The following is a 22,923-nucleotide window of genomic DNA, read 5'->3' on the forward strand; positions in this document are numbered from 1 at the left end:
GCAAAAGCGCAGTTCTAAAATAGCGTAAACACACACCGTTCGCGGCTTCCGCCTCAGGAACCTCAAAACACACTTCCTTCGAGCTGCGGCGCTTGTGAAATAATCAGCTTTTATCCAGTGCAGGGTGGGAGGGACAAGCAAGTAATCTGCTCGCCCTCTTCCTCACCCAAGATGGCGCCGGCAAGGAGTTACTCAGGCTGATGCAGCGCCTGATCGGCTGCTGTTGGCTCTGAGTAGGAGTGCGCGGGGGTCAGTAAGTCAATGGGTGAGTGCTCAGAAATTAAAATTTTAAAATTAGAGTCCCAGGTTTTTAAAATGCAGAGTGCAAAAGCGCAGTTCTAAAATAGCGTAAACACACACCGTTCCCGGCTTCCGCCTCAGGAACCTCAAAACACACTTCCTTCGAGCTGCGGCGCTTGTGAAATAATCAGCTTTTATCCAGTGCAGGGTGGGAGGGACAAGCAAGTAATCTGCTCGCCCTCTTCCTCACCCAAGATGGCGCCGGCAAGGAGTTACTCAGGCCGATGCAGCGCCTGATCGGCTGCTGTTGGCTCTGAGTAGGAGTGCGCGGGGGTCAGTAAGTCAATGGGTGAGTGCTCAGAAATTAAAATTTTTAAATTAGAGTCCAAGGTTTTTAAAATGCAGAGTGCAAAAGCGCAGGTCTAAAATAGCGTAAACACACACCGTTCGCGGCTTCCGCCTCAGGAACCTCAAAACACACTTCCTTCGAGCTGCGGCGCTTGTGAAATAATCAGCTTTTATCCAGTGCAGGGTGGGAGGGACAAGCAAGTAATCTGCTCGCCCTCTTCCTCACCCAAGATGGCGCCGGCAAAGAGTTACTCAGGCCGATGCAGCGCCTGATCGGCTGCTGTTGGCTCTGAGTAGGAGTGCGCGGGGGTCAGTAAGTCAATGGGTGAGTGCTCAGAAATTAAAATTTTAAAATTAGAGTCCCAGGTTTTTAAAATGCAGAGTGCAAAAGCGCAGTTCTAAAATAGCGTAAACACACACCGTTCCCGGCTTCCGCCTCAGGAACCTCAAAACACACTTCCTTCGAGCTGCGGCGCTTGTGAAATAATCAGCTTTTATCCAGTGCAGGGTGGGAGGGACAAGCAAGTAATCTGCTCGCCCTCTTCCTCACCCAAGATGGCGCCGGCAAGGAGTTATTCAGGCCGATGCAGCGCCTGATCGGCTGCTGTTGGCTCTGAGTAGGAGTGCGCGGGGGTCAGTAAGTCAATGGGTGAGTGCTCAGAAATTACAATTTTAAAATTAGAGTCCAAGGTTTTTAAAATGCAGAGTGCAAAAGAGCAGTTCTAAAATAGCGTAAACACACACCGTTCCCGGCTTCCGCCTCAGGAACCTCAAAACACACTTCCTTCGAGCTTCCTTCGACATATGGGGGCTGATTGCCCAACGCACTGAATGCAGTCAAATCACGGCTCTCAGGAGCCAAAGATTGGCTGAAGGAGCCTTTGGAAATATCCAAGGTGGTTTTATGTTTTTTGCAAACAATGTCATTCACTAACACAGCGCTATGTGTTTAGATGTCTGTAATCTAAAACTATGCGATATGAACCAGCCTGGTTTCAATATTGGAATAAAAGGATTACTCGTTCATAAAACAACGGGTTCAATCACACCCTGGTATTCCAACTGAGTCAAGATTTCAATTACGGATGTCTTGGAGTCTCATTTGACTGGATACTGTGGATGGGGCTCAGTTGTGCAACGCAAAGGAATCACATGAACGGGGGAACCTTTGTCCCAACCTGCCTGATTGCCATATAACACCAGGGCTAATGATAATGCCCATTATGAGGCATAAGCCATTTTATCATCATCAGGAACATATTGAGAAAAACTAGGAAGAATAACATCTTTTCCTGCAGAGAAAGCTCTGACAAAAGGGGGAGGATAATCAACCTCCGCCAACAAAATAGCATAAGAAGAAGTGATGTTTTCCAAAAACACTGCTTTAAAATTGTTCATTTAATATCACCTTCAATTTGGAGAATTACTTCATAAAGTCTGTCAGGAGGAGCGACTCAATTATCAGCTGTCTCTACTGTAATAAAAGTGTCAGTTGCTCTCGCCTCCAGACACTGGTGGAGTGTCTGCTGCACTATGGTAACCTCTGCTGCACCATCGAGGAGGGTTACCACCCAACTCCTGTCGAGGAGCAGAGTTCTCACTGTCTGAGGCATACTTTGCAGTCAAAGTGGCAACTTTTTTCTACTGAAATGGCGTACGCTATAGAGGAGGTACATCCTGCTTGACGTTTACATCAAAGTGGCGCTGCGGGTCATGTCTTGCTTGCGCAGACTGACCTTGTCTGTGATCCTGATGTCCTCCCGCCCTGAACTGTTAATCCGACGACACCTGAATGGAACGAGGGGAACGAGGATAGAGAGACTTCCAAGTAAGGACCAGTCCATAACATAAGGCTCCAATCCATTTATCAACCGGGAAAACATGTCCTACCAGAACATTTGCCCTGAAGAAGACCTTCCCCCTAACAACAGCCCAGGTGCACCCCAGAAGGTCAAATTGTGTTGGAGTAATTGAGGCCAAGAGCTAGCAATTACTGCTATAGTCAGTGCACAAACGGCACTGCATCCTGGGAAGCGTAATCTGGGACGATAACCTTGCGTAATACCAAATGCTCTGACCTCTATAGGGCCACAGAATAGTATTGACACATAATTAATATAGAGGACCGATGTAAATGGCCGCTCACTTACTCTGTTTTGCCGGAATCTAGGACAAGGAAGCTGTTTATCACCAACGGAGGGATCCTCAGTCCAAAGGGGCTCTGCTGCCAGGTCGCGCTGCTGGTGGGAGCAGTTCCGCATTCGGCGGCAACTCTGCATGCTCCCAGTGTGCGCTGGACCAAAGAATAAAACCAAACTACAGCCGACCATACCGGGGGACTGCGAGGACCAGCAGCCTCTAGCTTGCACAGCTGGTGCCTCTTCCCCCGGCGGCCGCGCCCCCTCATCACTGTTCATTTAACTTTCGCGACACCCGCTCCGCGGGTGCCGCTCACTTACTCTGTTTTGCCGGAATCTAGGACAAGGAAGCTGTTTATCACCAACGGAGGGATCCTCAGTCCAAAGGGGCTCTGCTGCCAGGTCGCGCTGCTGGTGGGAGCAGTTCCGCATTCGGCGGCAACTCTGCATGCTCCCAGTGTGCGCTGGACCAAAGAATAAAACCAAACTACAGCCGACCATACAGGGGGACTGCGAGGACCAGCAGCCTCTAGCTTGCACAGCTGGTGCCTCTTCCCCCGGCGGCCGCGCCCCCTCATCACTGTTCATTTAACTTTTGCGACACCCGCTCCGCGGGTGCCGCTCACTTACTCTGTTTTGCCGGAATCTAGGACAAGGAAGCTGTTTATCACCAACGGAGGGATCCTCAGTCCAAAGGGGCTCTGCTGCCAGGTCGCGCTGCTGGTGGGAGCAGTTCCGCATTCGGCGGCAACTCTGCATGCTCCCAGTGTGCGCTGGACCAAAGAATAAAACCAAACTACAGCCGACCATACCGGGGGACTGCGAGGACCAGCAGCCTCTAGCTTGCACAGCTGGTGCCTCTTCCCCCGGCGGCCGCGCCCCCTCATCACTGTTCATTTAACTTCGCGACACCCGCTCCGCGGGTGCCGCTCACTTACTCTGTTTTGCCGGAATCTAGGACAAGGAAGCTGTTTATCACCAACGGAGGGATCCTCAGTCCAAAGGGGCTCTGCTGCCAGGTCGCGCTGCTGGTGGGAGCAGTTCCGCATTCGGCGGCAACTCTGCATGCTCCCAGTGTGCGCTGGACCAAAGAATAAAACCAAACTACAGCCGACCATACCGGGGGACTGCGAGGACCAGCAGCCTCTAGCTTGCACAGCTGGTGCCTCTTCCCCCGGCGGCCGCGCCCCCTCATCACTGTTCATTTAACTTTCGCGACACCCGCTCCGCGGGTGCCGCTCACTTACTCTGTTTTGCCGGAATCTAGGACAAGGAAGCTGTTTATCACCAACGGAGGGATCCTCAGTCCAAAGGGGCTCTGCTGCCAGGTCGCGCTGCTGGTGGGAGCAGTTCCGCATTCGGCGGCAACCCTGCATGCTCCCAGTGTGCGCTGGACCAAAGAATAATACCAAACTACAGCCGACCATACCGGGGGACTGCGAGGACCAGCAGCCTCTAGCTTGCACAGCTGGTGCCTCTTCCCCCGGCGGCCACGCCCCCCTATCTTAGCACAACATAAAAACCAGTCTAGTCCCTCCCGCAGCGCGGGAGGCAGCGCGGGGCGAAGCCCGGGCAAAGGGCGGGCCCGTTTAAGCCCGTTCAAGCCTGTGCAAGACTGGACTGGGCTACCTTATTTTTGGTTGTTTTCTCTATTATCCTCCTTTTATTTGTTACTGTCAGAGTATTTTAACTTTTATCCCTTAACTTGCTTCTCCTAGCTACACTAGCACTAGTGAGCCATCAACTGGTGTATAGTATGTCTCCTCGAAATACTAGAAACACTGTTAAAAAACAGGCTTTGGCCGCGGCCGAAGTTATCGGTCCGATCGACCAATTTATAACTAAGGCTAACGATGCCATCGAGCAGGGTATTATTTTATTAAATCGCCGAGTCTCCCAGGACCTGGCCATAGCGAGACGTTCCTCTATGGGCCTACTGGCCACTGCGGTAACTCCGCTACGTTCAGCAGAACTACCCCTGCCAGTGTTAGTCTACGCTGAGGTAAACACGGTGCCTAGTACAGTGGACCTCTCGGCAACTTTGGATTTGTCAGAATCTCACCTGTCTCTTGAAAAATCCCCACTTATATTTGCCACTCACAGTGCCCCCGATCCCTCTTCAGTCACAGAAAGGGGTATTCGAGAAGGGGCCATTCCTAAAAGAAAGTCAAAAAGAAGGAAAACCGCTCATTCACAGAACTCCACTACCTTTCCATCCATGACAATCCCCAATACCCCTTCTACCTCACATCTCCTCTCCCAACCTATTAACCTTGTACCAACCCCCGATCAACCACCCTCTCTCATGCTAGCACCTGCAACGATTCCCACTGTTGATAACTTAAATCTTAGCAGCTCCAGTAGCTACGATAGTGACAGTAGCCTGGATGACAACGGGAATACAACTAATATTACCTGTGCTAACGATACCCTATTGCTTAACAAAATAGGTGAACTACTTAAGTCGTACCTTATCCCAATTGAAAAGGTATTACATCAGGTGCAAATTCTACTAATTCAACTAACTCAACTGTCCTCTGCTCCCGACCAAATCAAGACTAGTATACAAATTCCAAATCCTGCTTTAGGGAAACCCCTATCAAATAACAGCAAAATCACTAAGCCCAGTTTGGCAAAAACGACTTTTCCTAACAACAACACTAACCAGATCTCCTTGCCGAAACCTATTCAAAAACAACCGCCACCTGCTCAGTCTAAGCCTCAATCCCCATCGAAGGCACCGAAACTTTTACCACCCAAATCCCTGATTAATTCTAACAAAGCAAATGATCAACAGTCTATTCAACAAAAACCCCCTTCTCAGCCTTCCCTTCCCACCCCAGCACCCTCCCATCCGAAGCAACAATCGGTTGGCTTTAACAACGTCCCTAAAAAACGAAAGAGAGGGCCCCGTCCTGTACATCTTCCACCTGAGGCATCTCCTTATGTGGTAATTATGACAGGTGTCCCGGAACTCCCCCCCAGTCAAGACGAGCCAATTTGGTCACTCAAGAACAAAGTTATCTATTGGTTGTCCAACAATAGACCCCTACCAACTTTTTTGGACAACAGAGTTACCACTGTTCGCAGAGTGCCATGGCTCGGCACTGTGCCCAAAAACATTCAGGGCGACTGCATCATAGTGAATTTTGATGACCCCAACACGGTAGAGCACATTTGCTCCTGGGGCGATCGCACCTCTGCTGAAGGGATAGCCACCCATAACCTGTCATATTTCTACCCACCAGTTCCACGTCACAACACAGTCCCCCCTTGGAGCTGGACGAGAGTGGGTAACTGGGATGGGAACAGAGACCGTGGTCACTGGGCAGGTTATGGCTTTTCCAACTCAGCCTTCGGACATCCTTCCAATTGGAGAGGTCCAACAGATATGAATGTTTGGACATGGTTGACTGACCATCAGTCCTCTCAGACAACATCCAAGATTCCATAAACACCCAGATCCCCACGACCCATTCTTTAGGCAAAAATCATCTTTCCCTGCCCGGTGCTGTCATTAAACCCTTCACTCCACTGCCAAAATCCCTTTTACATTTGCCATCTTTGCAGGTTTGTGCTCTCAGTTCTGCTCCTCCTACTACTTCGGAGGAGATACATATAAGTCAACAAACTAGTTTATCTATATCAACTAGTCTACCTAATAACACTGTCTTTTCCACCACTCCGCCCCCTCACATTTGTGATTTAACACTGCCTGATCACCTCTTGACCTCATATACCCCTTCACCCTCCACTAGGGATCTTGCTATCATGTACTGGAATGTAGCGGGCCTTAGGTAAAAAACACACTTACAACCCTGGATCGACCTGGTTAACAGCCATGACATAGTCTGCTTCCAGGAAACCTGGGCCATTGAGCCGATTCATATCCATGGTTTTAAAACCTTTTATGTGTCCGCCACTCCATCTGCTCAAGGAAGACACAAGGGCGGATTGGCTATCTATGTCTCGAACCAAATTCCGTTTACCATGACCGAATTATCCCAGGTGTCTGCAATCTCTCAAATCCTTAAGTTTACTGTTAAAAGCTCTGTTTACTATGTTATAAATATGTATAACAATGTGCCATCGGTTGACAGTGTAAAGTCATTGACGGAAATTACTCTATTTCTGCACGACCAGAAAGCCATAAATGCTCAGTCACAATGTTATTTTGTGTGGGGTGGGGACTTTAATATCTATTTATGTAGTAATTACAACAAAGGTGTATGTGGCCTTCAAGACGAGCATGACTCTCCCATTACCCACTTTGTCCATTCTAGTTTAGGGTCAGCTTTCAATACATCTTTATTCTCACTGGAACTCGAATTTGCGAACGAACTTGTAACACCTGCTGTCGACTTTAAGCCAACATTCCATGGTAGAGGATTGCTGTCAACGATCGACTTTATATTGTGTTCGCAGATTCTAGGACCCAGACTAAAAAACTTTTCTACCGGCACAGACCCTTCTAGTGACCACTTTCCTAATAGTATTACTATAACAATTACCCTGGTTCCCGTATCTAGCACTAAGCCCAGTATTTTAACGCAGCAATCACTGGAGATGGGTCGAACTAATGGTTACACAGTAAAGTGGTCTAAGATTAACCCCAAAGAGGTCACTGAAAAGGTCATCCAACAAACCCTCCCTCAAATATACACCTGTTTAGATGAGACTTCACCTCCACAGCTGATTCTGTGTAGTTTTGCAAAGATCCTAGAAACCATGCGGCAGGAACTTACCCGCCATCACAGCATGAAAAAAGATAAAGATAGTCGGGGTGGTTTGACTCCGATTGTCGTAGGGCCCATAATGCACTCAAACGAGCCCTTCACACCCAAGACAGGGACACAGTTCAAATCTCATTTCTAAGAAGGCAATATAAATTGGCCATAAAAGCTCGTAAGCGTGAAATAAAAAATAACCTTTGGGCCCAGCTCCAGGAGAGTACAAAATCAAAGGACAGCACGTTATTTTGGCAAACAGTCAAGTCCCCTTTTTTGGCAGATGATCCCGCCTTTTCCCATTTAGATGTGGCGATACCTGCTGAAAAATGGGTAACCCATTTTTCCCAGATATTTGGGGATCCATCACCAACTACTGATGATACCACATCTGGGGAGACCTGTACCAACAGTAATAACATCTTCCCAATAGACATTCATTTTGACCTTGGAGACGTGAACACAGCGCTAACGTCTTCCAAGACTGGTAAAGCCCCCGGCCCTGATGGGGTTCCCCTAGATATCTTTGTGAATAATCTCGAATTATGGTCCCCAATAGTAACTCAAGTCATGTCCGCAGCCTCTCAGGTTGGTTTAATTAATTCCTGGTCCACTTCTGTCCTTTTCCCTATTTTTAAAAAGGGAGATAGAGACAATCCAGCTTGCTACCGACCAATTTCCCTCTTGGACTCGCTGGGTAAGGTCGCTGGGAGACTTCTCCTGGAACGTCTCCAGGACTGGGCGAAGGAGAATAAGATCATCACAGACCTCCAGTTTGGGTTCCAAGAGGGATTAGGTACAGTGGAACAGGCTCTTAACCTTACCTTACTTATGGGGAAATATGCTTGGGCTAAAGGTGGCAATCTTTATTTGGTCTATGTGGATCTAAGTTCCGCATTCGACTGTGTGATTCATTCCAAGCTATGGGAGATCCTAATCAAACTGGGAGTAGACCCTCCAATCCTGAAGTTCCTCCGAGAGCTCTATTCGGATGCCAAAGCCTGTGTGAGGTTTGGTATTAACGGAGAACTAACGGATTCATTTGGAATCACAAAAGGAGTTAGACAAGGGTGTGTCCTTGCCCCATTCCTATTCAACATCTATACCAATGGCTTGGAACAAGCAATGCTGATAGGGAACAAGGACCTCCCCTGTATAAAGGCTCGCCCGATTCCAGCACTTCTTTACGCCGATGATTCGGTAATTTTAGCAAGGACGCCCAACCAGCTCCAGCTACAACTCAACAAGTATTGCCAATATATGCTTTCCCTTGGTCTTAAAGTCAACGAATCTAAGACCTTTGTAATGCATATTGGTAAGAAAGCCCAGAAATGTAAGTCCATCTATATTGAGAACACTAGGCTAGATAGCGCTAGGTACTATCCATACTTAGGAATTCTCATTGACCATCAAATGACGTGGAAACCTGCCATATCTAGTAGAAAACTGCAGCTCCAGCGCACAACATCAGCACTAACCTCATTCTCAAGGAAACTGGGCAAGCCCGCTCCTGCAGCATTATTGCAAATCTATCAAGCTAAATGCATAAGTGTGGCTACCTACGGAGCGGGTGTATGGGGCTATGCCCCTGTCCAAGAACTCCAGGTAGTCGAAAATGACTTCCTGAAGTACATGTTAGCTCTACCCAGAAGTGCCTCCAATTACGGTAGCCATATGGAACTCGGTTGGGAGTACCTATCTGACACCATAAGGTACCAACCGATTCTCCTGTGGCATCGCATATGGACCAAGGAACAATGTCTCCTAACTCGGTCACTAATAACGGACTGCCTCACCTTGACCCACTGGAAAAAGATTCCTTGGCTGGTGTATGTATATAAATTTCTGAATGATTTGAACTGTCTAGAGTTTTTTATAAACCCCACTTCACTTTTGACCATATCTAGAAAGTCCTTAAAGAAGCTATGTGTCTCGCATCTGAGCGATCTACGCTTGTGCTCCGAAATCAGCAAGCAGTCGACTATTCATCTAATGTCGATTCAATCTTCATATGGTCTGCAACCCTACCTGTCTTTTTACTTGTCTAACCATGACAGATATGTTCTGACCCGTTTTAGATTTAACTCTTTCTACCGCCTTGTCTCATTTCCTACACCCTCAGATTGGTCACGCGAATTGGCCAAATGTCCCTGTGATGACTGTACCCCTCAGTCTATGTTACATGTAATTTTATTTTGTACTTTTTATGAAATCCCGCGCAAACGTTGGTTGGTCCCTTTGCTTAGATCACTAGGACTGAGAAGATGCAGACCTGCCCTCCTGGCACTACAATGCTTAGACTCTCCTTACGTTGCAAAAACAGTAGCTTATTATTTAAAAGCTTGTATCAAAATTCGGTCTAATCTTGCGGCGTTTGCACAGTAAATATTATTTTTATACTGTTGTTATTTTTTATATTAATATAGAGAAAACTGACTTTATGCCAAAACGGACATATTATTGTACATAGCAGTCAAATACTATATGAAGAACAAAATGTTGTAAATAACTGTATATGTATTGTACGATTTACTTTTATGATTGTAAATTCAATCGAATAAAGTTACTTTTTGACTTTGACTTGACTGCAAAGTCACAATTGAAATTCCCTCTAGGCTGATATCGTGCTCAAGCCTCCAAGAATATCCTGCTCTCAAAATCTGCTGCCAGCCCAGGAAGAATCTTTGTTACCAATTTTCAAATGCCAGACACCTTACCTTTTAATGTCAAGTGCATCAAACTGCTCAACGAAAACCTTGATCCAGCAGACTCAACCACGTAACGGTCCACAATTAGGAAAGCTGATTGAAGGAGTTCCCTTTACTTGAATGTCTAACTTCTGGGAACAAACCAACTTACTTTCAGACCATCAAACAGGTTTTCATCACAAGAGAATCGACCTTTCTCTCCAACTGTGCCAAATGGATAACTACGAGGTCCAGAAATTGAGTTGCTGCACTTTTATCTCATCCCTTCAGAGGCAGTCCACTACTCCTCCATCCTACCAGGCTTGAGAAACTTGGCCTTCACTGAAGCATCCTGCTATCTCTGTTAGAGCTTGCATCTTATTCCCCACTTCTTGCTCCAATGCCTCTCGCCAACTTCTCTGCTCAATCCTCTTACCACTCCACTTCACCACCTTCCTCAGCCTTCTACCGGATGTCAGAATGGCCTTCAAATGATCTGCTTCATCTATGTGCACACCTCGAAACAAGATGTCTGCCTGCCAGCCATTGACCAACGAGTGCTGATGACCCATCTAGAATAAACTGTTTCAATATCTCCATCACAGTGCATGTGTGTGGGTACCAGAGTTCAAACTGATTTATCATGGGCTCCAAAGAGCAAATAATTGTGAGGTGCGATGTCTGAGGTTTTGGCAAATTGAATCGCATCTTTAAACATGCGTCGGCTAGACCTGCAAACATTGTGATGCTTGATGTTCAAATCATTTGAGCTTTAAATGTAAAAGAGAAGAAAATCAATACAAGAAAAAAAGCAATTTGAATTTTCTCCAGATCTAAAGAAATATATAATGCTGATTACGTTCATATATGTTCTGGAAGAAGTCACTCCAACATTTGTAGCTTACACCAGGCATGTGTATTTGAAAACACTCAAGGGGAATTGGAGATACAGTGAGAGGGTAGAGCACAGGGAGGGGGGAATAAAGGATAACAATTACATGCAATGTTAGCACAGATAAATTGAAAATGATAAAAGAATGTGACATTGTCCCTGGAGTTGAATAGGAACCTTTTCTGAAGCAGTGTGCAGCCCTTAGGATATTAATACAGATCCCTGGAGTCACACATATCTGCTTCCTGTAACAAGGCAGGAGTTTTTATGCAAATACTAAGATCACACAGGTGTCCCCCACAGCCTAGTCGCAGGATGACAAAGACTCATGAAGAGAACAGATGCCCTTGAATGTCTTTAGTTAGAAGCGTAAAGAATCGATGGGAAATGAATGATTGTGCTTTTGCTTTTAACAGGTCAGGTTACAGAGAGGCATTCAACATCATTTCACAATTCTATCATTTGTGCTTGTTTTTCTTATCTAAATACAAATGAAAATCCTCTGTTTTGATGATAACAGACATTTCTTCCAGAACACCTAAGAATGCACAATTGTCTGGACTATATTTCCTTGCGGCAAGTGGTCCCTCTCAGATGTTCAGTCTCTGTTGGGATGGAGTAACCCGTCCACCGAGATCTAAATCATGCCTTTAGTTCTTCTTTTATCCACTGCTTGACTTTTACTGTCTGGACCCACTTTTTAGTAATGTCCACTGATTCAATCAATATATTGAGTTTTACATTCACATACATTGCTAAGGATCCTCTTGGCAACACCTGCGATAGGCAACAACGTCACTGTCCAGGTTTCCTGGAATGGGATAACTTCAAAGTCTGGCCAACAGATCAAAATCATTTATTGTAGATCTTAAACCTCCTGCGTTTCATGAGCAAGGAAGCTGACACATTGGACGCCCGGAGTATATCAAGGAAATACTCAAGGAAGCTGAGGTATCAGATGATGCATTGGGCACCCAGAGTCTATCAAGGGAGTACACAAGGAAGCTGAGTTATCAAATGACGCATTGGACCCCCAGAATATATCAAGGGAGTACTCAAGGAAGATGAGGTGTCAGATGACGCATTCGATGCCCAGAATATATCAAGGGAGTACTCATGGAAGATTAGGTATCAGATGATGCATTGGACGCCCAGAGTATATCAAGGGAGTACTCTAGGAAGATGAGGTATCAGATGATGCATTGGACGCCCAGAGTATATCAATGAAGTACTCAAGGAAGATGAGGTATCAGATGATGCATTGGACGCCCAGAGTATATCAAGGGAGTACTCAAGGAAGATGAGGTATCAGATGATGCATTGGACGCCCGGAGTATATCAAGGGAGTACTCAAGGAAGATGAGGTGTCAGATGATGCATTGGATGCCCAGAGTATATCAAGGGAGTACTCTAGGAAACTGAGGTATCAGATGACGCATTGGACGCCCAGAATATATCAAGGGAGTACTCAAGGAAGATTAGGTATCAGATGATGCATTGGACGCCCAGAGTATATCAAGGGAGTACTCTAGGAAACTGAGGTATCAGATGACGCATTCGATGCCCAGAATATATCAAGGGAGTACTCAAGGAAGATTAGGTATCAGATGATGCATTGGCGCCCAGAGTATATCAAGGGAGTATTCAAGGAAGATGAGGTATCAGATGATGCATTGGCGCCCAGAGTATATCAAAGGAGTATTCAAGGAAGATGAGGTGTCAGATGATGCATTGGACGACCCGATTATATCAAGGGAGTACTCAAGGAAGCTGAGGTATCAGATGACGCATTGGACACCCGGAGTATATCAAGAAAGTACTCAAGGAAGCTGAGGGATCAGGTGATGCATCAGACGCCCAGATTATATCAAGGGAGTACTCAAGGAAGATAAGGTATCAGATGATGTATTAGACGCCCAGAGTATATCAACTGAGTACTCAAGGAAGCTGAGGTATCATATGATGCATTGGACACCCAGAGTATATCAAGGGAGTACTCTAGGAAACTGAGGTATCAGATGACGCATTGGACGCCCAGAGTATATCAAGGGAGTATTCTAGGAAGATGAGGTATCAGATGATACATTGGACGCCCAGATTATATCAAGGGAGTACTCAAGGAAGATGAGGTATCAGATGATGTATTGGACGCCCAGAGTATATCAAGGGAGTACTCAAGGAAGATGAGGTATCAGATGATGCATTGGACGCCCAGAGTATATCAAGGGAGTACTCAAGGAAGATGAGGTATCAGATGATGCATTGGACGCACAGAGTATATAAAGGGAGTACTCAAGGAAGTTGAGGTATCAGATGACGCATTGGACGCCCAGAGTATATCAAGGGAGTACTCTAGGAAACGGAGGTATCAGATGACGCATTCGACGCCCATAATATATCAAGGGAGTACTCTAGGAAACTGAGGTATCAGATGACGCATTCGACGCCCAGAGTATATCAAGGGAGTACTCAAGGAAGATTAGGTATCAGATGATGCATTGGACGCCCAGAGTATATCAAGGGAGTACTCTAGGAAGATGAGGTATCAGATGATGCATTGGACGCCCAGAGTATATCAAGGGAGTACTCAAGGAAGATGAGGTATCAGATGACGCATTCGACGCCCAGAGTATATCAAGGGAGTACTCAAGGAAGATTAGGTATCAGATGATGCATTGGACGCCCAGAGTATATCAAGGGAGTATTCAAGGAAGATGAGGTATCATATGATGCATTGGACGCCCAGAGTATATCAAGGGAGTACTCTAGGAAACTGAGGTATCAGATGACGCATTCGACGCCCAGAATATATCAAGGGAGTTCTCATGGAAGATTAGGTATCAGATGATGCATTGGACGCCCAGAGTATATCAAGGGAGTATTCAAGGAAGATGAGGTATCAGATGATGCAATGGACGACCCGATTATTCTTTTCATTTCAGCAGGTCAGATTGCAGAGTGGGCATGCCTTCAACATTGTATGAATGGGGTGATTTTTCATGTCCTAAGAAAATATTGTACCTCTTGATAGCAATAATATTATTTATTATCATGGCTTTAAATGTATTCCTGTATGTTCTGCAAGAAATAGTTCTAAAATTTGTACCTAAATTCGCTCACGTGCATGTACAAACAATCTTCTGTATCAGCAACAGTAAGGTTTACTTAAAGTTTAATTGTAGAATGTGGTTTTGAAGTAACCATTACCACCTAACCTGACAGCCATGCAAAAGCTAATACTGTAAAGCAGGGGAGGGACAGGAAAAGAGCAGAACAATTAAATAGAATAGTGGTAGGATCAGTGCTCAATGGGAGTCAGAGGTTGAAGGGGGGCCCACCACACTCATCTTTGGGGACCGGCACGTATTTTCTTCAATAGATTTTGACCCAGCACAAAAGAGGGAAAAACACACAGAGGGAAAGAAAATGAAGAGAAAGTTGGAACCTGTCACAACAAAGGAACACAGTACCCTGCAGAGTGAAATATAGGGCAGGGATTGTCTGGTGGTAGATTACAGAGGCATGAGGTGGAGTCAAGACAGAACACCCTTGATAATCAGCCAACACTCAGTGGCGCTGGCCGAGGGCTAATGAGGAAAAGCTTGAGCACCAGCACTTACTACTTTACAAATTAATCACTGGGAAGGATGCAATTCATTCAGTCCAAGCACAGCAAAAGGCCAAAGTATTCCTGGGTGAAACATTGTTTATAACACATGCGATACATCACATGCCATTACAACGCAGTCATTACAACGACCGCATCGTTACAAAGCAAGGGGCAGATGTATCAAGGGAATTTTTAGTCACAAACGCTGCGATTCGCAAAAAAGCAGCGTTTGCGACAAAAAATTCGTAAAACGGTATGCATGATGCAAATCGCCTAGCAAAATTAAGGAATCGCAAAATTTGCGATTCCTTAATTTTGCGTAAGCATTTAAGGAACCGCAAATTGCGATTCCTTAAATGCTATGCATCAAGCATTCTATTTTTGCAATTTCTCATTAAGAAATTTCAAATTACCACCAACTTGAAGGTGGTGGTAATTTGCGATTTCTTTCACAAATGCACTTTTTTGCATTTGTGAAGGTGCCGTGTGGCGCACATACATGCCCTTAGTGCATGTATGTGCGCCATATGCGCACACATGTGAATTTCAGGGGTGCAGCAGGGTGTCCTTATGATACCCTTGCACCCCTGAAATTATTCTCAATTTGCGATTCTCAAATTGCGAATCGCAAATTGAGAATAACTTCCCATTCATTCCTATGGGCCTCCTGGCCCATAGAAATGAATGGGAAATTATTCCTTATTTGCGAATTCGCAATTTGCTATTCGCAAATAAGGAATAATAAGAAATCGCTAAAAAAAATTGATTTTTTAGATACATACCATTTTGCAATTCTCAAAAAATCGCTATTTGAGAATCGCAAATAGGTATTTTGATACATCTGCCCCATAATCATTAAAACGCAAGTCGTTACAACGACTTGCTGTAGGGGGCAGAAGGTGTTGGATTTAAAATCCAACTCCTACTCTACTGTTGCACAGACTGGAGTTGGAATAGTAAATTATTCTATTCCAAAATCCAGCGCGCCCCCAACTGCAAGTAGTTGTAACGACTTGCATTGTAATGGCATGCAATGTATGGTATGCGTTGTGACGTGGTCTATTCATCCCTGGGTGGGGCAAACAGAAGAATAAAGATGCAAACATTCAAATGAACATTAGAGATCCAAAATATACAGCAAAGCCATCCAATCAGGAGAAAGGGAATGGACCAAAGTCCACTGTACATGCATAAATATATGGCAAAAGTTTGGAAAGAGTAGGTCTGCAACAGACAGCTAAATCTAACTATTGCAGGACTTGAAATAAAGCAGGGGTGTTTGACCTTGGCAAAAGGTGAAGGGAAAGTACAAATCCCTGCAGGCCAGAAACAAATTGTGTCTCTGAGGAGAAGAGGGGCTGGAAAACCACTATACAGATGTTGGAAAGACAAATATTATGCTGGTTTCAAAGTGCCCAGTTTGATATTATTGTGTTGCTGTTATTTGTTAATACAGATTTTTAGATGATTTTGCAGTGCTCTCCTGTTGTTTTCCAGATTGCACACACTACAGTGACTGCTACTGTTTTCATTAGAGCACAATAACATAAGGTGTGTAGTTGTTTCCCTGTGGTGAACACTCTGACATGGTGCTGTTCACAGTCTTGTTGTAATATATAGTGCACACACAGAGATGACAGGGTTATGTTTTTCATTAGTGCACACCCTGTGATGATGCTGTTGTTGTTTACCTTTAGTAAAGACTCTGAGATGACTGTATATTTACTTTTCACAATGTGCATAGTCTTCTTGTGTTTTATAATGCACACTTTGAGATGATTTATTGCTCCTTTACAACATTTGCACCTTGAGCTGATTGTGTTGTTGTTTCCCACAGTGCACATGCTGAAATGATTGTGTTGTTGGTTTCCACAGTGCACATGCTGAGATTGTTGTGTTGTGTTTTCCACAGTGCGCATGCTGAAATTATTGTGTTATTGGTTTCCACAGTGCACATGCTGAGATTGTTGTGTTGTGTTTTCCACAGTGCGCATGCTGAACTTATTGTGTTATTGGTTTCCACAGTGCACATGCTGAGATTGTTGTGTTGTGTTTTCCACAGTGCGCATGCTGAACTTATTGTGTTATTGGTTTCCACAGTGCACATGCTGAGATTGTTGTGTTGTGTTTTCCACAGTGCGCATGCTGACATTATTGTGTTATTGGTTTCCACAGTGCACATGCTGAGATTGTTGTGTTGTGTTTCCCACAGTCCACATGTTTAAATGGTTGTTTTGTGTTTCCCAAAGTGCCCATGCTGTCATGATTGTGTTGTGTTTTCCACAGTGCACATGCTGAGTTGGTTGTGTTCTTGTTTTCTAGACATGGGATTGACATCACCAAAGATATGAGGCATCTTCTAAATGGCGTCACACACCTGAACATTAATAATGGAGGGGAACCCTCCCAACTCTTGGTCCATGGGCTACTAGCTTTCCCTGTTGGACTTGATGATTCGCATCGGTCATTTCTGGCTGCGGCACGCTATGGTAAAGGCCGTGTTGTCGTGGCAGGCCATGAGACCCAACTAAACTCAGCTTGTCTTAAGACCTTCCTCCTGAATGCAGTCTCTTGGCTGGATGCAGGGAGGCAGGGGAAGATTGGCATGGTGAGTGGTCTGAAGGGACTCCATGATCTTCTCAATGAGAACAAGTTGCCAAGTGAAATTTCTAACCTGATCCCGAGTCTTAGCGTCTACTGCTGTCAATCGTACAGTGATTGTGAGGCACAGAAAATCCATGAGTTTGTGGCTGAAGGAGGGGGCTTGCTCATTGGAGGCCATGCCTGGTGGTGGGCCAGGCAGCATCCAGGCCAATATGCTGTAGCAGACTATCCCGGCAATAAAATACTGAATACATTTGGAATCTCCATCCTGAGCCAAACCCTTTTGGCTAAAAGTTACAAAGCAATGGATCCAAAAGATGCACCGAAGGTGTACCACTTCCGCAGAGCTCTTTCCAAGTTCCTGCAAGAGAGCAGTGGAAAGCAGGGTACAGAGCCATCTCCAGCATCTCGGATCAAAAAACTGGGGCAAGACTGTGCTGAAATGTTGAAGCTCTCCGCAGAAGGCTCTCCAGCGGTCCACTCTATTTACCAAATATTGAAGGATCTTCTGCACCGCTCTGGGGTTCCAGAAGTGAGCAAACAAAAGCCAATTCAACACCACTCCAACAAGTCACTGCTGATTGGGTTGGCCACATCTCTCTATGAACATTACCCCGAGCTGTTCGAGGTCTACAGACACCCTAAATTGTCCGATTTATCTGACGTCACCCTGTCTATTGACGCCAACAATAAAGGTATGGCTAAATCCAGGAGGGTGGCTGGGTTTTAAAATTCATAGCAAAATAGACAATCACTCACAGCCACTGGACATGTTAGCTTTATGATGTTATGCAAATATTTATTTTTTATGACAGTTTTGATTTCAGTTTGAGGCTTGGGGGCACAGGCTCTTTGCAGCTTTACATACTCCTTGCCGTCCACTGAACAAGTGCTGATCAAACTGTAGTCTCAGAGATGTAGACACAAGCCAGAGCAGTGCAAGCTGCTCATCCCTTTTTGCACAGGGTTTATTGTAGAAGATATTGTGGTATCCTTCTTTAATGTGTTGTGAGTAGTTAAGAATGTTATTCTTAGAATGTATGATGTAGTCATGAAAAGATTCCAAAGGATGCTGGGACAGTCAGTTGCTGCCAGCCTGTGTATTCTGTGGATGAGATCCTTTCCTTCTTGAGATTTAAATAAAGCAAATCCTTTTATCTACCTTGCTTTTTGGATGTACTTCTTCACATTGGCGACGAGGACGGGATGAAGACTTCTTCCAACTTTTAACATTCATCTTAAAAGGAAGAACTGTTTTTTTGTTTTTTTTTAAAAGGAAAGAAGAAACTCTCAAGGGATCTCAACACCAAGCCTCACCTTCAGCATTAAGCCTCAACTCCAGGTACTGTTACTATAAATTCCTTCTCTTGTTGAGCTTCAGTAAATCCAAAGGGAAATTAAAGGGAAATTCCACTCCAATTTAATTTCGTTCATTTTCCCTGCCTTTTACATTTCCACTTGAGGCTTGAAGACTTCTACTCTTTTCTCATGTGCTCATTTCTCACGTGTTCAAAAAGGAAAACCTGTCTGCTTTCCTTTCTCACGTGTTTATAAGAGAAACTACCTTCTTTACTAACTTTGGAACCTTTTACAACCTTGGTAACCTAAATCTCGCCTCAAAGTGACTGCCTGCCGAGTTTACAACTTCATTGACTTATTAAGGTGATCCTTTGTCTACTTGAACAATAACTGGTTAGATTGGATCGTGTGGCTACTATGCGTATAGTTTAGAGGTAAACAACGTCTCACTATTTGGATGTAAACAACATTTACCTCTCTTCCACCCGCGCTCTGAGCCACGCTCCAAGCCCGTTATTTTCATTCTGCTTCCGCGTTTCTCTGACGCTGCGCTTCACGCACGTCATCCTTCAACGTGAGCAGACCTCTTGGCAACTTCAGCTTCCTTGACAACATCACTTCACGCGCGTCATTCACGGCGGCTCTACTCTTCGCCTACATTAGTCAGGGAAGAAGGAAGTTTAAACGCAGGCTGCGCATTTATTAAAAAAAAAAAAAAAGAAAAACCTGAACTCTGCTTTCCTACGCTGACACACTCAGCTTCTGTCGTGTGTATAATTTCAGGTACTTTCCTACGCTGACACACTCAGCTTTCTAGTGTGTATGATTTCAAGTACTTTCCTACACTGACACACTCAGCTTTCTAGTGTGCATGATTTCGAGTACTTTCCTACGCTGACACACTCAACCTCATAGCAATACACTTATATAGTTACATTGTTGTTTCCTAATTATTTTTCTTCACAGTTTTCCAAGCGATCTGGTATTATTGATAAATTACTAATGTTTTATGCCCTCCTTTTACTATTTTACAGTTTTGTTTTCTTTTAGCATAATTTCATGGCTAGTTTTCTTATCTGCGGTTAGAATATGTCATTTAATTCATTTCTTAGAGATTCATTAGTATACTTCCCTCATACCTTCTTAATTGCTTGATTACATTTCAACTCAGCTTTCTTCTATTTTACCAGTGAGTCATGCAAAACGTTACTGCTGCCCCCTTTTTCTTATCAAAACCAGGGGATCCTCCCATTCGCTGGTCAAAATGAAAAAAAGTTTTTATGAATTATGCGAGGGTTTGTGGCACTTCTCTTTCAGCAGAAAGGAAGTCTGCACTTCTAATGCACTGCTTAGGTTCTGAAGGGCAAGAAGTATTCGAGCATTTGCCTGAATTGACTACTGAAGAGGCAAATAACTTGAATGAGTTTGAAGTCAACATTAAAAAGCTTGATAAACATTACTTGCCAAAGGTGAGTACAATTTTAGAAAGGTACCACTTTGGCAGGCGTATGCAAAAAGATGAGGAGTCTATAGAGACTTATGTCACGGCTTTGCGCAAATTGGCTGCCACTTGTAAATTTGAAGGTACTTTAGAGGAAAGAATACGTGATCAATTCGTGTTAGGATGTTGTTTAGAAAAAGTTAAGGATGAGTTGTGGCAAAAAGATGATCCTAACTTGGATGAGGTCATCGCTATAGCCAAAAGACTAGAACATTCTGATGCATGCGTAAAGGTTTTTAAGAAGGAGAAAGAGAAATCTGAGGAAAAAGTTATTGTTATTAGTAAGAGTAAGTCCCTGGGAAAGACGGACCAGAAAGCAACAACTAAGAATATTAGGAAAATGTCCAACTCCACTTCTTCTTCCTTTAAATCTTATAAGCCCTCTACAAATTCCAAACTAAAGTGCTTTCGTTGTAATGCCTCTGATCATCTGGACAATGATAGGTCCTGCCCGGCTTTATCTTCCAAAAGCAATAATTGTGGGAAGGTTGGGCACTTTTCAAAGGCTTGCAGGTCTCAAACCAATGAAAAAAGAAAACAAGTGAAAGAAGTGATGATTGAAGAAGACTCTGATTCTGATTCAGATGATTTACATTGCGGGGAAATTTCCTTGTTTGATGAAGACTCCAATTATGATTCAGATGATGTTCTTTGTTGTGAAATTTCCTTATCTGAAAAAAAAAATGCAAAGGTGCTGTTGACATTGTACGCATTGATGATTGCGAAGTCAAAATGTTATTTGATTCTGGGGCAAAAATCACTCTAATACCTGAAGAGTTCTTTGAAGAAAAGCTTTTTGGAAAAGTAAAAGTGTTTAAGCCCGACATAAGGCCACTAGCCTATGGGAGGAAACCTATTAAACTTGTTGGTTATTGTAATGGTCAAATTGATTACAAGGGACGACTTGCTGCGGGCAAAATCTACATCTCCTGCAGGGGCGACAGTATTCTAAGTTGGTTCCATCAGGCAGGCTTGCATGTAGCTTTGGTTCCTGGTGAGAACCCCTGTATTGTCCTAAGGGACATAGTACCACACTCCGGAGGGATTGATGGTGCTTCGAAGGATGTGTCCCTTTATCCAACTAACTGCAACGTCGTAAGTGTGGAAAAAGGCACTGATTTGTATGCAAATGATGTATCTCATCCTGACTGGCGAAGTCAATTTAAAAATGTTTTTAGTGACAAGTTAGGTTGTCTTTCTGAGTACGTTCATGATATTACTTTAAAGGAAAATGCAGTTCCTGTGGCATGTAAAGTACGTAATGTTCCATTAGCTATGCAAGAACCTATGCGACAGGAATTGGAGAAACTCTTGAGTGATGGGATCATTGTCAAATCTAAAGCAAGTGAGTGGGTTTCGCCTGTTGTTTTAGCACGCAAACCCTCAGGCGAAATCCGATTCTGTGTGGACCTGAGGGGTCTCAATAGAGAGGTTGTAGCAGATAGATACCCTCTTCCCAATATCAATACCATGTTAACCCAACTTGGAGATGCTTGCTTGTTTTCCACACTGGACCTTAGGGCTGCATACCATCAAGTCAAGATTAGTGACATTTCCATGGGTCTCACAACCTTTATCACGCCCTTTGGCACTTATAAATGTACTCGTCTACCTTTTGGCCTAGTCTCTGCAGCCTCGGTTTTTCAGAGAGTGATGGAAGATGTTTTGAGGGGTATTACTGGAGTCAAAATTTATCAGGATGACGTACTTGTTTTTGGTTCATCACAAGGTGAACATGATTTTAGAGTTAGATCTGTTCTGGAACGTTTTGAGAACAGAGGATTGACTTTGCGAGAAAATAAGTGTAGATTTAACTTGACTGAGATTGACTATTTAGGTCACCGCTTGACTCCTGACGGTGTGAAACCGAAGGACAAATTAGTGAAGACCATACACAGTTTGCCTACGCCAAAGTCGAGGGAGGAATTGGTTACTTTTTTGGGTATGGCAGAATATTATAACAAGTTTGTGCCCCATTTTGCTAACAAGACATCTAACATGAGAGAGCTGTTAAAAAAAGGAGTAAAATGTTCCTGGTCTCAGGTGTGTCAGAAGGAGTATGAAAGTGTCAAACGTGATTTAAGTTTAGCTCCTTCCTTAAAGAGTTTTGATGTAAGTAATGATTCAATTTTGCTCACTGATGCTAGTTCTAAAGGACTAGGAGCTGTGCTCAAGCAGATGAGGGATGGGAAGGAGATCACTATCTTGTTTCTGTCTAGGGGCCAGATGTAGGTAAATCTCATTTACCGATTCATAAATACCGAATTTTACCGATTCGGTATTTATGAATCTGTAAATGAGATGTAGGTAAAAATTCGGTATTTTTTACCGAATCTGTAAGATTCGGTATTTACCGATTCGGTAAATACCGAATCGGTATTTGCTATTGAATCCTATGGGCCTTGAAGCCCATAGGATTCAATAGCAAATACCGATTCGGTATTTACCGAATCGGTAAAAATACCGAATTGCTAAGGGGGGCAGGGTGTCACTTTGACACCCTGTTGCACCCCTGTAACTGGCGTTTGCGCCATGTGGCACACAGACATGCCCTTAGGGCATGTCTGTGTGCCACATGGCACAGGTGTACATGCACAGATGTGCATGGACACAAGAATTCGTAATTTACCATGCAATTGTATTGCATGGTAAATACCGAATACTAAAGGCCCTGTAGCACTGTTAGAAGTGCTACCTACATCACAAAATACATTTTCGGTATTTTTACCGAATGGTAAATTTACCGAATCGGTAAAATTTACAGAATCGGAAAATTTACCGATTCTGTAATTTTACCGATTCGGTAATTTTACCGAAAATGTACGTTTTTTTAGCCCCTACATCTCCATAGCCCTTTACCGGTCGGAAACGGCCGAA

The 22,923-nt window shown here is 44.2% G+C and overlaps 1 protein-coding gene across 1 annotated transcript in view; it reads left to right on the top strand.

Annotated features, from left to right (window-relative positions):
- The window catches only part of LOC144772177 (TRPM8 channel-associated factor homolog), a 109,173-nt gene that overhangs the window by 14,968 nt on the left and 71,282 nt on the right, over positions 1 to 22,923 (top strand). The window contains exon 2 of the mRNA XM_078656314.1: positions 16,965 to 17,941. Within this exon, the coding sequence (XP_078512440.1) occupies positions 16,965 to 17,941 (977 nt within the window). The remainder of the gene's footprint in view (positions 1 to 16,964; positions 17,942 to 22,923) is intronic.

The sequence above is a fragment of the Lissotriton helveticus genome, chromosome 8, assembly GCF_964261635.1.
Source record: "Lissotriton helveticus chromosome 8, aLisHel1.1, whole genome shotgun sequence".
NCBI classification, from domain to species: Eukaryota; Metazoa; Chordata; class Amphibia; order Caudata; family Salamandridae; genus Lissotriton; species Lissotriton helveticus.